Below are 14,296 nucleotides of genomic sequence, written 5' to 3'. Positions count from 1 at the left end.
AGGTGCATGATGAACCATTATATAAGTGCCTTCGAAGACCACCATATCTACACCACTTCGAAGACCACCATATCTACACCACATATACATCTGGCTAGCCTTGACAAAGAAAGAGTTGCATTGATATAGTGCTTGGAGAGGGTCTTCAGTGAGAATAGAGGTAGGAGAGTGAGTTTGGTGGTTCATGTGTGCCCTGGGTTACGTTTTTTTTTATTTCAGTTTGAACCTAATCGATTATTTCAGCTTCATGTTTGCTCACATAATCGGTTATCTGTAAATTTTTGACAAACATAATCGATTATGGGTCATGTGTTATTTTGACCATAATCGATTATGAAACTAACATAATCGATTATGTTAGTTTTTGCACTACAAGCATAATCGATTATGTCTGTGGATAATCGATTATGTGGCTTTTTGAAGGGAACTGATAATCGATTATGTTCATAGTTTTCAGATTTATGTTTAAATTTTCTTTGGAATTGAATTTGTTTAAATTATTTGAAAGTAATTATTGATGTTAATTACTTTTTAATTTTAGATCTGAATATTTAGGAGAAATTTATTAATTATATTAGTAAATTAATTATTGTGATAAGTTGTTTGTGTAATTGTATATTGGAAGGAAAGATTATATTGAAATATGAATATTTATTTTGTTACAGATGAATTGAAATTATAGATATGAATACGTATTTTAAAAATAGTAATAATAATAATGTTTAGTGTTTCTTTTGTTAGGTTATACATAAATTATTAATCTTATAATTAAAAAATTATAAAAAAGGTTGTAGTAATTAAAAACACAGTCAAGGTTTAGAGAAGAAAATGATAGAAAATGATAAAATTATACTTATATTTAAAATTATATTTAATTATTTCTTTGAATTTAACATTTTTTTATTTTATTTATAAATAAAACTTTAAATTATTTTAATTAACTAAAATATGCACAAAATTAATAATTATTGTAGATAGTTATTAGTGTTTAAAAATTAAATTGTTTATAAGAAATAGTTTTTTATTTGTAAATAATATTTTTAGGGTTTAGGGTTAGTTAATATTTTTTTAGATTGGACATAAATTCATATTTCATTTCTATATTCTATTTTTTTTAATTCATTTCAATTTTATATTATTTTTTAAGTTATAATTGAAACTTACAATTATTTTAATTATGAAAATTATGTAAAAAATAATAATCATTTTTTTATTATTTTTTTACACATGGACAAAAAAGTATACTTTATTATTATATATAATGTAATAGAAATTAAATAATATAATACTAATTATTTTAATTAACTTAAATATCCTTTAAACTAATTAATATTTCATTTTCCTATTTATTTATATACAAGGATAAATTTGTAATCTTACAATTTACACTACTCAAAATATATTAAAATACTCTCACAACTATCACATCATTCACACTTCTCAATAAACTTTCTTCACACATCCACTCTATCATCTCCCAATCCAAACACCCTCAACTTTCTCCACACTTTCTTCACACTTCCACTCACCCACACCCTCAACTTTCCACTCACCCACAACCTCTAATCCAAACACACCGTAAGAGGTTGAACCTTATCAACCTCATCATTCAAATACTTAGACACAATCTCACATTCTTTCAGGAACAAAGCAACACCTGAAGAGAGGATCACATTAGATTATAGAGCAACATTTGCATCAGGCACAGTAATCAAAAGAGAAGACTTCTGAGCGACAACATCAGACACCAAAGCAACATCTAGAGGAACATCTGTTAGACCATGAGATGCAACAACTTTTTCCAAAGCCAACTCAACTTGGGTAGTGCAATCGCTCCCTGCCACTACATTCTTCAAACCTGAAAGTGATTCAAAACAATTTTGCAAGGACAAACCATTAGAGACAAATTTAGATGGAACTCTTTTGACAACAATAGGCAATGGGTCCTTTTTCTTGTAGCAAATCTTCTGACTCATGAATATTCTCCAACGAGGACACTTCAGCAAAAATATCATCCTAATATCTGGACTCAATCCATATATCATTAATAGGGTTAACAACAACAATTCTTTCTATTGGCTATTAGAGATACTAACTTCCTTACACAGAACAACAATAAGCTTATATTGCACAACCATAAATTTAGGCAAAACAGTTTTATCGGTATTAGTCCATATTTAAATAAATCATGACTAATTATTTTACATGAAAAGCAAAATAGAGACAACTTCTCAAATATCTGCCATAAAAATAAAATCAAATATTTTTATAAATTTGATAACATATCAATTTTAAATAGAACCCTAGCAAAATGTGATTTAGAATATGGACCCAGCTTGATTGCGAATGTGGATCCAACCACATCCAGCAGCCACGTGAATCCACTTGGGTGAGAACCTCCACCGTACAAACCATTCCGCAGCCGCCACACCCACTCACCGTAGATAGATTTTAAATAACTTTTCCATAAATTGTTCAATTAAATTTTAAAAACAAAAGAATTTAAAATATTTTGTTTTATTTTGAAAAATATTAATAGTTATTCTAAAAGAGCTCTTTTTTTAGGGTAGAGATCTTTATTTTTCCTTCTAAGATCTTTTGTAAATAATAGATTTTATGTTTACTATTTTTATTAAAGATCTTTCAAGATGTAAACCTTATTCTCATATTAATATAAAATATTTAAATTTTAATAAATTTCTACACAAGTAATAAATTTAAACTTAAAACTATCGCACGTTTTAAATTTTTATAAAAGTTTAATTATCTAGAGAGAAAATAAAAGTTTAAAGATTCTAGAAACAACATTGACGAAAATAATTGTTTTATTTAGTTTTTGAAAGTACTTATTTCAGAAAATTAAAAATTAAAACCACATGTAATGTAAATTATAAAAATTACAAATGAAATTAAGCCAAAGCCGAAACAAACTAGTAACATGATAATGTTTTAGGTCAAATATGATTATGCCTCAGAAAGACAATCCTTTAACACAAATAACTCATTCTTGTGGGGATGGAGCGTAAAAGGGAGGAATATTATGTAGTGTAGTTGGGAGAACATACACAAACCAAAAGAGGAAGGTGACATTTGTATTAGACGCATTGACCTATTTAATAAGGTGTTATTGGCAAAATGGTTATGCAGAATGAGATCCCCTGAGGTTGATCTGTGGAAGGACGTCTTAGAATTGAAGTTCAGATCTTGGAGGACGTTAAACTTAAACACAAATGGTCAAAATAAGTATAAATTTAGAAGGTGGAATGATTTATCCAAAGCAAGCCTCTCAGATCAGGAAAGTAGATGGTTCGATTCAAATGTGGTTTGGCAAGTGGGAGACAACTCAAAGTTTAAATTCTAGGAAGATGAGTGGTTAGACAATAACTAGCTCAAAGAGAGATATCCTAGAGTATACAGAATCTCTCTGGAGGAAGATAAACCAATCATTAGTTTCGGAAGATGGTATACAGAGGCTTGTAAATGAGTTTTTAGTTGGAGAAGGGTTTGGTTCAAGTGGGAAAAACCTATAGTAGAAGACTTCATGGCAAATATATCACAGGTATCCCTTCATTCACATAAGGTGGATTTATGGCTATGGAATGACCCCCCTCTTATAGTTTCTCAGTAAAATCAGCATACTCAAATGTAGCATGTCATGGTTATGGGAGTATATCTGGGCTGTTCGCCCATCTCTGGAATCTAAAGGTAATGCTCTCAGCCCAATTTTATGTGTGGAGGGCCTTGTTGGACAAGATAGCAACTAAGATGAACCTTCACAAAAGGGGAATTATATTTGGGAGATACAATATGTCCCCTATGTGGGAGGGAGGAAGAATCAACTTCACACATCCTCATTACGTGTGTCGTTTCAAGTTCTGTATGGAATATGTGCAATAGTTTTTAATACCTCGAGAGCTTTGCTCAACCAAGGAATCCTGCAAGAGATAAAAAAATTATATAAGTTTTTAATATAATTAATGCTTTAAAATAAATGCAAAAGAGGATAAAAATAACTTACAATTTTTTCTGAGACTATTTGTGATTGCTCAGAACTATATGTACCCGACTTTTTAATTCGGGCCATCTTACATTTTTGGTGGCGAGAAGGTGGTGATGGAGGTTCATTGACTCTTTACCAAACTTTGAAACTCGTCATCAAATTTCTTCCATTGAATAGAATCAGTTGGATGTCGGTACATGCCATCACATTTCCTCTCATCTGGATGTCATCTAAGATTCTTAGCATCATTTGGGTTTGCAAACAAATGCTTCATCCTTGGAATAATGGGAAGATACCACATAACCTTCATTGGGGATCCATGCTTTTCCATCTCTTCAATAGTATCATCGTCTTTTTGTTTCAATTTATAACATGATAACCCACACCTCAGACAATTTTTCAACAATTCAAAAATTTTCCTATATATTATACAATCATTAGGACATGCATATATCTTTTTATACTCCTTACCTATCGGACAAAGAATCTTTTTGGCCTCATAATTACAATTAGGTAGAGTATTTCCCTTTGGAAGCATATCCTTCAACAACTGAAGCAATTTCGTGAAGCTTTTACCATTCCATCTATTTATCGCCTTCAAATTCATCAATCTTAACACCGCCGACAACCATGTGAAGTTAGTTGATCTAGGATACAATGGAGTTTCTACATCGCTTGACATACTTTCATATCCATGCACTTCTACAAAAGACTCAGCTCCAACATCAGAAATCATGTCCTCCAATCGATCATCATGTACTTCACCATGTACTGCATCATCCATGGTGGACCCCACATATTCTTTGGATACAGAAACACTTAGTAAATTTAATAATTCACCACGTCATTTCCATCTTGTTTAAGATCATAGAAACCCATCACATAGAAAGTGCTCCCTTATTTTGTTAACATCCAATCTCTTTTCGTTCAAACAATTAATGCACGAACAACTAAACTTTACTCCATCATGAGCACTATTGTTGGCATTACGTTGCGCAAATTGTATAAATTCTTCTACTCCTCTTTCGTACTCATCACTTATGCGAACGAAGTTAATCCAATCTCGATCCATTATGTTCTGTAATGGTAATTCAGGTGTTCACTAATGAGTGTGAAATCTCACATTTTATCGAGGGTCGAACACCGTCGGACCAATACCAACACGTATGAAAGAATTATAAATGTACATGTAATATAAAATTAACAAATTTAATTATAGTCGTAAATAATGTTGGCAGCGGAAAGAAAACCTTCTTCATTGAAACCAATAATAGAAAGACAAAAATAAATATAAATGGAGAATGAAATGGAGTTTGCAATGAGTGAATGAGAAGAGTGAAATGAAGAATGCAATGAGAAAGAACTTAAAGTGACTAGTTTGTGCAATGGAGACGAAGAACCAGAGATTAAAGAGTAAGTTTTGCGAAAGTGGCGTACTTCAAACTAGGGTAAAAAAAAGAGTCTAAAACGATAGTTTTACTTAATAACCACCGTTTTAGACCAAAGTGTCTTGGTATAAAATGGTAGTTGTGGATGAAACCTCTCTTGTAGACCAAAGCGATTAGTATAAAATGACGATTCCACCCACAATTTCTGTAATATACCAAGGCGATTTGGTATAAAATGGCGGTTTCACCCACAATCGTCGTTTTACACTCGTTTTAATTTAAAAAATGTTACCAATTTTTTATGAACCACGTTTGACGTAAAAACAATATGTATTTAATGTGGTAAATGGATTTTTTTCCATTGGTAAGAGAAAACGAGTTGGGCTAGATTAATCTATAAATTTCTTTAATGCTTTGTTAAACTATTTGATTAAATAATATATTTTATGGACTATCATGGATGTCACTTTTATTTAGTTATCATGTTTCATATCCATTTTTTTAAGTTAAAATAATACGTATGATTAAAAAAGAGAGTTAAAATGATTACAATAAAAGAACATTGGAAAAGTTATTAAAATAATATTATTGTTATGTGATTTTATATTTATTCTACTACCATAATTTAAGAGACTAACTCACTTCAACTTTTAATAGGTAAGTAGATTTGAATTGAGATTTTTACTTCAGTCTCAAAATAAATTTAAGGACATTCACCATTATAATTATAAGATTATTAGATACTGTGAAACGTCCGAATATAAAAATGAGTTTTAGAATAAAGAATATTTTTTAAATTTCAATAAAATTTTTATTAACGTTGATTTTATAACATCTCAATATTAAATTAAAATTTTATAACATATCATACAAATTATATAACACAGTATAATTTATGGTTTTTTTACTAAATATATGTAATTTCACCTGTTAATTATCAAAATAGATAAAATTTTAAAAAATTATTAAATTATCTAGCAGAAACAAAGACGCTCTTGCGTCTTTGTATCCATATTTTTTATTTTTATTATTATTATTATAAGTATATTATTATATGTGTATTCGTATTTTTTAAATATCAAATATCACTAAGAAAACATAAGATAGAAACATTTTCTCTCATCAGCTAAGAGTTTCAACATACAATTTTAATAATTAAGTTACAGTAAAAAAAAATATTAAATAAATTCAAATTTATAACACGATTAACATAATTATATTAAAGCAATTACATCATCGGTTTCATTCTCAAGACTTGTAAATCATTAATTTTGATTTGTTAGTAATATAAAACTAAAAAAGTGGAATATAATAATGAAAAGAAAAAAAGAAGAATAAGATGAGAAACTCCAATAATAAACCCTAAGAAAATATTTATTTTCTAATCTCTTTCCTCTTCTCCGCAACAATGTCGTGTTCGAAATGCATTCATCCTCCCCGTCGACACCTACATCAACAATGACATCAAGATAACTTTGTACCTATGCAAAAATCTGAATTCAAGTAACAGTTTGAGATATTATGCTTCTCTATCTTCTTCCTCTTCCACCTCCACTTGGGTATGATGAAAACTAGAATAAAAGAAATAAAAATGAGAAGCATTAACAATTAAACAATTAGAATTTATACAACATGTATTGATGGATCAAAACAAAATAAATGATAATGACATTGGTTCAATAAGAAATACATTTAGATTGACAAGAATGAAAAAAAAACAATTTTTTTGTGCGTTACATTATTTTTTTTATGTTTCTTTTTCTTTTTGTTCTTTTTTCCATTTCAATCTCTTTTTCTCACACTTCTCTCAAAGTTGTCTTTTGTACTGTGTGTCCATTTGAGCGAGTTAAAGTAATTGTCCATCAAACCACGTTTCAATTCAAAGTTTTATTTGACTAGTTCTTTTCAAATAAATGTAATGCACGTCTCTCTTATTCTTTTCAAATAAATGTAATACAAGTCTCTTGAACAATTTCTTTCAAATTTAATATTAACTCTTTTTTTTTAATTTTAAATTTAAGTAATTATAAAATGATGAAAAACCTAAAATAAAATAATACAATGAAATATTGATATAAGGATAAAATAAAACAAATTTATGTACAACCAAAAACATGTATAATGAGGAATCTCTTTTATATATAGATATAGATTATATATTAAATAATAAATACATATAAATTTATAATAAAAACAAAAATAAATAAATAGACATGCATTAGAAATTATAGTTATTTTTTATTTATTTAATTTTTCACAGAAACTTCTGTTACTCAAACTCACCATAACCATAACACTAATATATATATATATATATATATATATATATAAATTATTAATTTCTTAAGATAAATAAATACGTTATATGATTCTTTTTATTAAAGTGAAATTTAAAATTTAAAATTATTTATTCTTTTGGACACATGCTTATAATTATATTAATTATAATTTTTTTATTTAAACATTATAATTTAAAATATATCACTAAATACAAAATACTTCAATAATATTAATAAAAAAATTTCACTACAATTTAACTATAAAATCACAATAATAATAATTTCCATAATCTTTCAAGATAAAAAAAAAATCTCTTCACATATTTTCTTAATATTCTATCCATTATAAATCACTTAACGATCCACCGAATCATTTATAAAAGTTCAACATATAATTTTTCTTTTATAATAGTAAATCATCCCTTTCAACTCATATTCAACATGATTAGTACATATTCACACCTATTCTTGAAGGGTAGAAAACATTAAGATATAGAGGAATAATTACGATATAAAAAACGCTCATAAATGGTTAAGTACTTATTGGTTTAAATGAAATTAAAAAATAAACAGATTATGAGTAAATGCTTTTTATTACTTTATAAAATTGTATATTTTTCTCATAATTTGGACTAAATAAATCTCATAAAAATTGACTTGGTTCAATTGTGTTTATTCAGATCCCATATTTGTTCCCAATAAAAAAAACATCTTATATAAAATAAATATCTTGTTTATTGTACAATTTACTAATATCTTGTTTATTTCAAAACCTAAAAATTAGAACTTAAATCATAGTACTTTAACAAATTTGATTTGAATTACATAATTTATTTTTAATTTTAAAGACAGAGCAATGAAATTATTTAATTCAATGGATAAAACTAAACACCTACTAAAAAAACATAATTTTGAATATTAACAAAAATTACTATGCGAAAATAATTATTTATTAAATATTAAAGATAAAAAATAGAGCTACCACTTTCAAGAGAAGAGCACAAATTAAAGAGAGAAAAACCTATTTGAAGATGGAATAACAAGGAGAGGAATGGTAAGGGTTGAGCCTCCTACGGATGGTGGCGCAAGACTCAATGTCGGTGAGTATGTTAAATTCCACCATCTGAAAAATTCTAATGATTTTTGTTTTGTTTAATCTAAAAAAATAAATAGTATTAGATCATAAATAGATTAATCAATTACCATAGTCCACACTCTTACTGGATTGTCACTTTTTTCAAACTTCATTCTCCAAATTATTATCACGCAACTAATAGAATTAACTCTAACATTAGAGAGAAAGAAAAGAACAGGAAAAAATGCATATAAGTTGAAGTTACGTATGATACTCGGAGGAAGTAACATAGTCACAAATAAGACTTTTGAAGTTGAATATGAAATTTTGAACATACTAACATCTCCAAAGTCATAAACGATTCAATATTTTATTTTTATTAATAATTTTCAATTTAATGAAACAAATAAATAAAAGAATGATCAATTTGATAAAAGGAATTAAAAGCTGACTTGACGAGAACAAGTGAGCACTGCCCCCCTAAGAAATGACTTTAAAGGTTTGATTGCAGAAGGCGAGACAAACAATAGGTTACCATTGTGAATCTAGGTTTTTGTAATATTCGTTTCTCCACATCGTAGGGAACCTCTTCCCCGCCTCGCGAGAAAGATCGTACCAGAAATCCTAAACTCGAAATTCTATTAGCGAATTTGGAGAAGCTTTAATGTCACATTTTTTATGAGAAGAATAGATGATCCGTGAAGAATGATGTAATTGGAGTGAGGAAGAATCATAAAGTTGCTCCTCGATCACATTTTCATCCAGATCGCCCACGTACAGCGCGAGAGATTTGAAAATAGTCTTCTGCCAAATGCCGTTGACGATGGTCGCTCGCAGTCATTGATGAAATTCATATTTTTTACAAAGAAAAAAATAAAAAACCAAATGATAAAAAGAGATAAAAACTATAATTTTTAAGAGAGATGAAGATATGAAAAAAAAAACTGCTTCACCACGTAAGAAATGTTCCACGTCTAATAAATTTGGTTTAATAAATTGTTTCATCCCACTTTTGATAAACTACTCCACATTTAAAATTTAAAATTGATAACTGTTTTTTGCGAAATGACAATACATTAGTTTTAAAAATAAAAAAAGTGAAGCAATTTGTAATTAATTATAAGAATAATAAGTTATTAAGTAAATACTTAAAAAATAGGAAATGACTAAAATACTGAAATATTCAAAATAAAAAAATAAAAGAAAATTTTAATAAGGATAAAATATGATCAAATTTGTGTACACTAAAAACAGTTATAATGAGAAATTCCCTTTATATACCGGTATAGATAATTCATGTCAACATGACACGACTTCATCAAAATGACACGACTTTAGTGTATTTGATCTAAAGTCGCGCTTAATATAATCAGATTTCAACTGAATCGTGTCACTTTAGCACTATTTATCCATTTTGATAATTTTTTAAAATTTATCTATTTTAGTAATGTGTAAAATTATACCTAATTGATAATTTTTTTTATAATTTATCTAAAATAAAAAAAAAATTCCTTGGAAGTGAATTGACTAATTTAAGACGATTCTAAATTGATTGAATTAAATATAAAAAAAAAACTGATCGAATTTGGATTTATTATTTTTTAAGTTCGTTATCCAAATTGAGTCAAATTAAATATTTTTTATTTAATACTTATGGTGATTTATTTAATAGGATATAATGTTTGAAATAAGTAAAGTAAATGTAAGATAAAAAAGGATCATGAGATATTTGTATACGAGTATTCTTATATTTATTATTTTATTCCCTTACGTGTCACGTCATGCATCTCAAAATTTCCACTCATATTTATGCAAAGCCACTTGTGTTGTATTTTTACATTAATGACTGAGGACCTCCAAATTTATTGTCCATCCAGTTTTGTTGCAACTAGCATGTGTACCAAAAGTGCACGGTAAAAATAATTTAAATATAAAATAAATCAGTTTAATGTTATACAAAAATAAAAAATATTAAATTAAGAACACCAATTCCAAAACGTGAAGATCTGAAAAAAACTTAATTTAAATTTGAATTTATTTTACTTTAACTTCATTTATGTTTTTGCTTTCAATAAGTTTTAAATACAACTTCATTTCACAACACACTTTTCTAGTACTCTTATATAAGTTTTATATGTTGTCTCTCTCTTTCCTCTCTTCTTCTTTTTAGATATTAAAGAACAATAAAGTTGACCACAACATTTTCTTGTATTTTGAGTTCAAAACTTTGCCCAAAGATGGCTACAACACCTTCAGTAACTTCTAAACTATTACTATAAATATAGCATAGGCTACATGCACAACAAAACATATCCATCAATTACAACAATGGCTTCTATGCCTCAATCCAAAACTTCCCTTCCTACCTTCTTCTTCTTCTTCTTCTCCTCCTTCACCATAATTCACGCTATTGTTCCTCAAAATGAGACCTTCAAATTCGAAAACTCAGGTGAATTTGGACCCTACATTACCGAGTATGATGCTAGTTACCGGATGCAAGACATTTTCAGCTCTCCTTTCCAAGTTGCATTCTACAACACCACCCCAAATGCCTTCACTCTAGCTTTGCGCATGGGACTTAGACGCTCAGAGCAACTTTTTCGTTGGGTATGGGAGGCCAATAGAGGCAACCCAGTTGGAGAGAATGCCACTTTTTCGCTTGGCACTGATGGCAACCTTGTGTTGGCTGAAGCTGATGGTAGAATCGCTTGGCAAACCAACACTGCCAACAAGGGTGTTGTGGCCTTCAAGTTACTTCCAAATGGGAACATGGTCCTCCTTGATGCACAAGGAAAGTTTGTTTGGCAAAGTTTTGACTATCCCACAGATACCCTTTTGATTGATCAATATCTTAGAGCAAAAGGGCCATCCAAGTTGGTTAGTAGGCTTTCAGAGAGGGATAATGTAGATGGTCCTTATAGTTTGGTTTTGGAGCCTAAAAGATTGGCCTTGTACTACAAGAGCAAGAATTCTCCTAGACCAAATCCTTATTGGTATAGGATCTTCACTCAACAAGGTTCAGTGGAAAATATCACCCTCACTTCTTATCCAGACACTTTTGAAGTTGAATTCACCTATGCGCTTAGTTCTTCCACCAGTGACTACAGAACCATGGCGGAACCATTGAACAACATTCCCGTTGGAGTCTTGGGAATGCCAGTGAACAACAGCACCTTGTCATACCTTAGGCTTGGAATTGATGGCAATATTAGGCTGCACACTTACTTCCTCAATGTGCGTTCTGGTGTTTGGGAAGTGACCTACACTCTCTTTGACAGAGATTCTCATGATGAGAGTGAGTGCCAATGGCCTGAGAAGTGTGGGAATCTTGGGTTATGTCAGAATGAGCAATGTGTGGCTTGTCCATTGGAAAATGGACTACTTGGATGGAGCAACAACTGCACAGCCAAGAAGGTGACATCATGCAAGGCAAGTGATTTCCACTACTACAAAGTTGAAGGGGTTAGACATTACATGAGCAAATACGCTGAGGGAAGTAAAGTGAGTGAAAGTACCTGTGGAAACAAATGCACTAAGGATTGCAAGTGTGTTGGCTATTTCTACCACAGGGAGAACTCTAGGTGTTGGATAGCTTATGATCTACAAACCCTTGCTAGAGTGGCCAATTCCAAACAAGTGGGATATATTAAGGTGCCTAATTAGTAAATAGAAAAGCCTTCATATTGGATTGCATTGAAGTTATGGTTTGTTAACTTTGTTTGTGTACTCATGTAGAGGAGAATAATAGTGTATAATAAATTAAGAAGTTTATCATAAATCTATGACTTGTTTAGCTTAAAGTACAATTTATGTTATTCTTTTTCACCAAACTCAATTAAAAACTTGGTTGTGGTTGAAACATAAATTACTTGAATTTGATTTTGGTTTCTCTGATTGGATTCTTAACCTAAAATTTTATTTAAACTTACGTGCTTAGTTTGGAGGTACTGTGAATGCTTTATCATTATTGTTGATTATTCTGCACTAAAAGACTGGGAAAAGTCCAAGTGTTTTTAGTTTGCAGGATTTCTAAGCAGTGATATCTGGACAGCAAGTGGTGATTTTGTACAAGTGGTTTAAAAGGGTTGCATTGATATATTATATCTGGAGGGAATTAAGCCTAAAGGAAAGCAGAGAAAGATGCTGCAAACGAGCTGCTGTTTTTCAAGATTTTTGGCAGCATCAAAGTGGTTATTTTGGGTTTTTGGAATTGCAAACCACCTGAAGAAGTACATGTAATTTTCAGTGAATACAACATGTTCATTGAATGGAGGAGAAGCTAATCCCTGTTTTTTTCGGTGAAAGAGGTTGGACACTCAATGATTTTCTCCAGTACTTTATGTGTTAGTGCTTTTCAAGTTTTGGGATTGCATCATTCTGTACAGGATAAAACACATCCAAAATCAATTACTAAGAGGGGCATACTAGGTTTGTCACAGTATATATATAAATATATTATTATGTTCTTAGGCAGAATTTGGTTTTTGCTTTAGATGGTTCAACTGAAATCTTGAAATGCATCATTTTTGTTTTATCTACTTTATACTGTTTTATAAGTTGCAAAGCTGTTGAGTAGTTTGAGGGTTTGGAAAGATATTTGATTGTAGGTACAATGACAAGAAGCAGTGGAATGACAGTACATAATTTGAATGGGACGAAGCCAGAACCATGTCAAAGTGTGGTAGCGGCAGAGGAAGTTGCATATGGGCATGACAACAACTTTGTTTATGCATCAGTACATCCAGCAGGGAAGACACCAACTCCCTATGTTGATTGTGAATTGCTCAGTTGTAAGAGGAGATAACTAAATGAATAAGACATGCTAAGTGGGGAGGTTTTTGCTGGTTTCTTCTGATTTTTTGGAGTTATGTGTGCTGATGATGCAGTAGGTATAATGTCATTGATCCTGCTATAGGAACTGTGTTAATTGGTGAATCTATTAGGTTCAATAGCTTCAATGTTGGTTACGTAGTAGACAAGAGGTCTGTGAGTGTGGGAGATATGTGAAAGTGTTTGTGTATTTTTTTTAAAGATATATTATTTACGGGTTGAAATATCTCTTAAATAATTAAATTTATTAAATCTTTTTTACTAAAAAAAAAAATGTTACTATCTTCCAGTTTCCTTAACAAATTGTTTGACCTAAGGCATGGGTTAAAATCATTTCTTTATAAGTTTTCTTAACAAATTCTTGGCATGGGTTAAAACAATTTCTTTATAATTTGTTCCAATTGAATGAGTTCTATTTAAATATTTAAATAATGTTTCATTGTTTGAACTTATAACTATTATAATGGGAAGAGAAGACAATGTCCTGATAGTAGATGATAGAATGGTAGAATATTATGTATTTTGGTTTAGATGGTTGTTTAGCATATATAATCGAGAAGGAGCAATATTTTTATCAGAGTTTTGCTTACAAATAGGCGCTCGACTCTATAGTTCAAAATGCAAATTTCAACTTAAAATACTTCGATAAGGGAAATACATTACCTTTTAATTTATTTGGTTAGTTTATAAACTAACTTATCAAAATTAACGGTTTTCGAACGAG

The 14,296-nt window shown here is 29.8% G+C and overlaps 1 protein-coding gene across 1 annotated transcript; it reads left to right on the top strand.

Moving 5' to 3' along the window:
• The first annotated feature begins 10,860 nt into the window (after positions 1-10,860).
• On the top strand, positions 10,861-12,520 carry LOC137835132 (epidermis-specific secreted glycoprotein EP1-like). The gene has a single exon (XM_068643490.1). It carries the CDS (start codon positions 11,038-11,040, stop codon positions 12,403-12,405), a length of 1,368 nt encoding a protein of 455 aa, XP_068499591.1. The 5' UTR covers positions 10,861-11,037; the 3' UTR covers positions 12,406-12,520.
• Positions 12,521-14,296: the final 1,776 nt, after the last annotated feature.

Source organism: Phaseolus vulgaris, chromosome 5 (genome assembly GCF_000499845.2).
Source record: "Phaseolus vulgaris cultivar G19833 chromosome 5, P. vulgaris v2.0, whole genome shotgun sequence".
NCBI classification, from domain to species: domain Eukaryota; kingdom Viridiplantae; phylum Streptophyta; class Magnoliopsida; order Fabales; family Fabaceae; genus Phaseolus; species Phaseolus vulgaris.
This window is presented reverse-complemented; position numbering and strand designations above follow the sequence as displayed.

What these genes read in the sequence shown, in the direction of transcription:
- LOC137835132 (XM_068643490.1), top strand. Translation starts at nt 11,038, where the DNA reads ATGCACAACAAAACATATCCATCAATTACAACAATGGCTTCTATGCCT.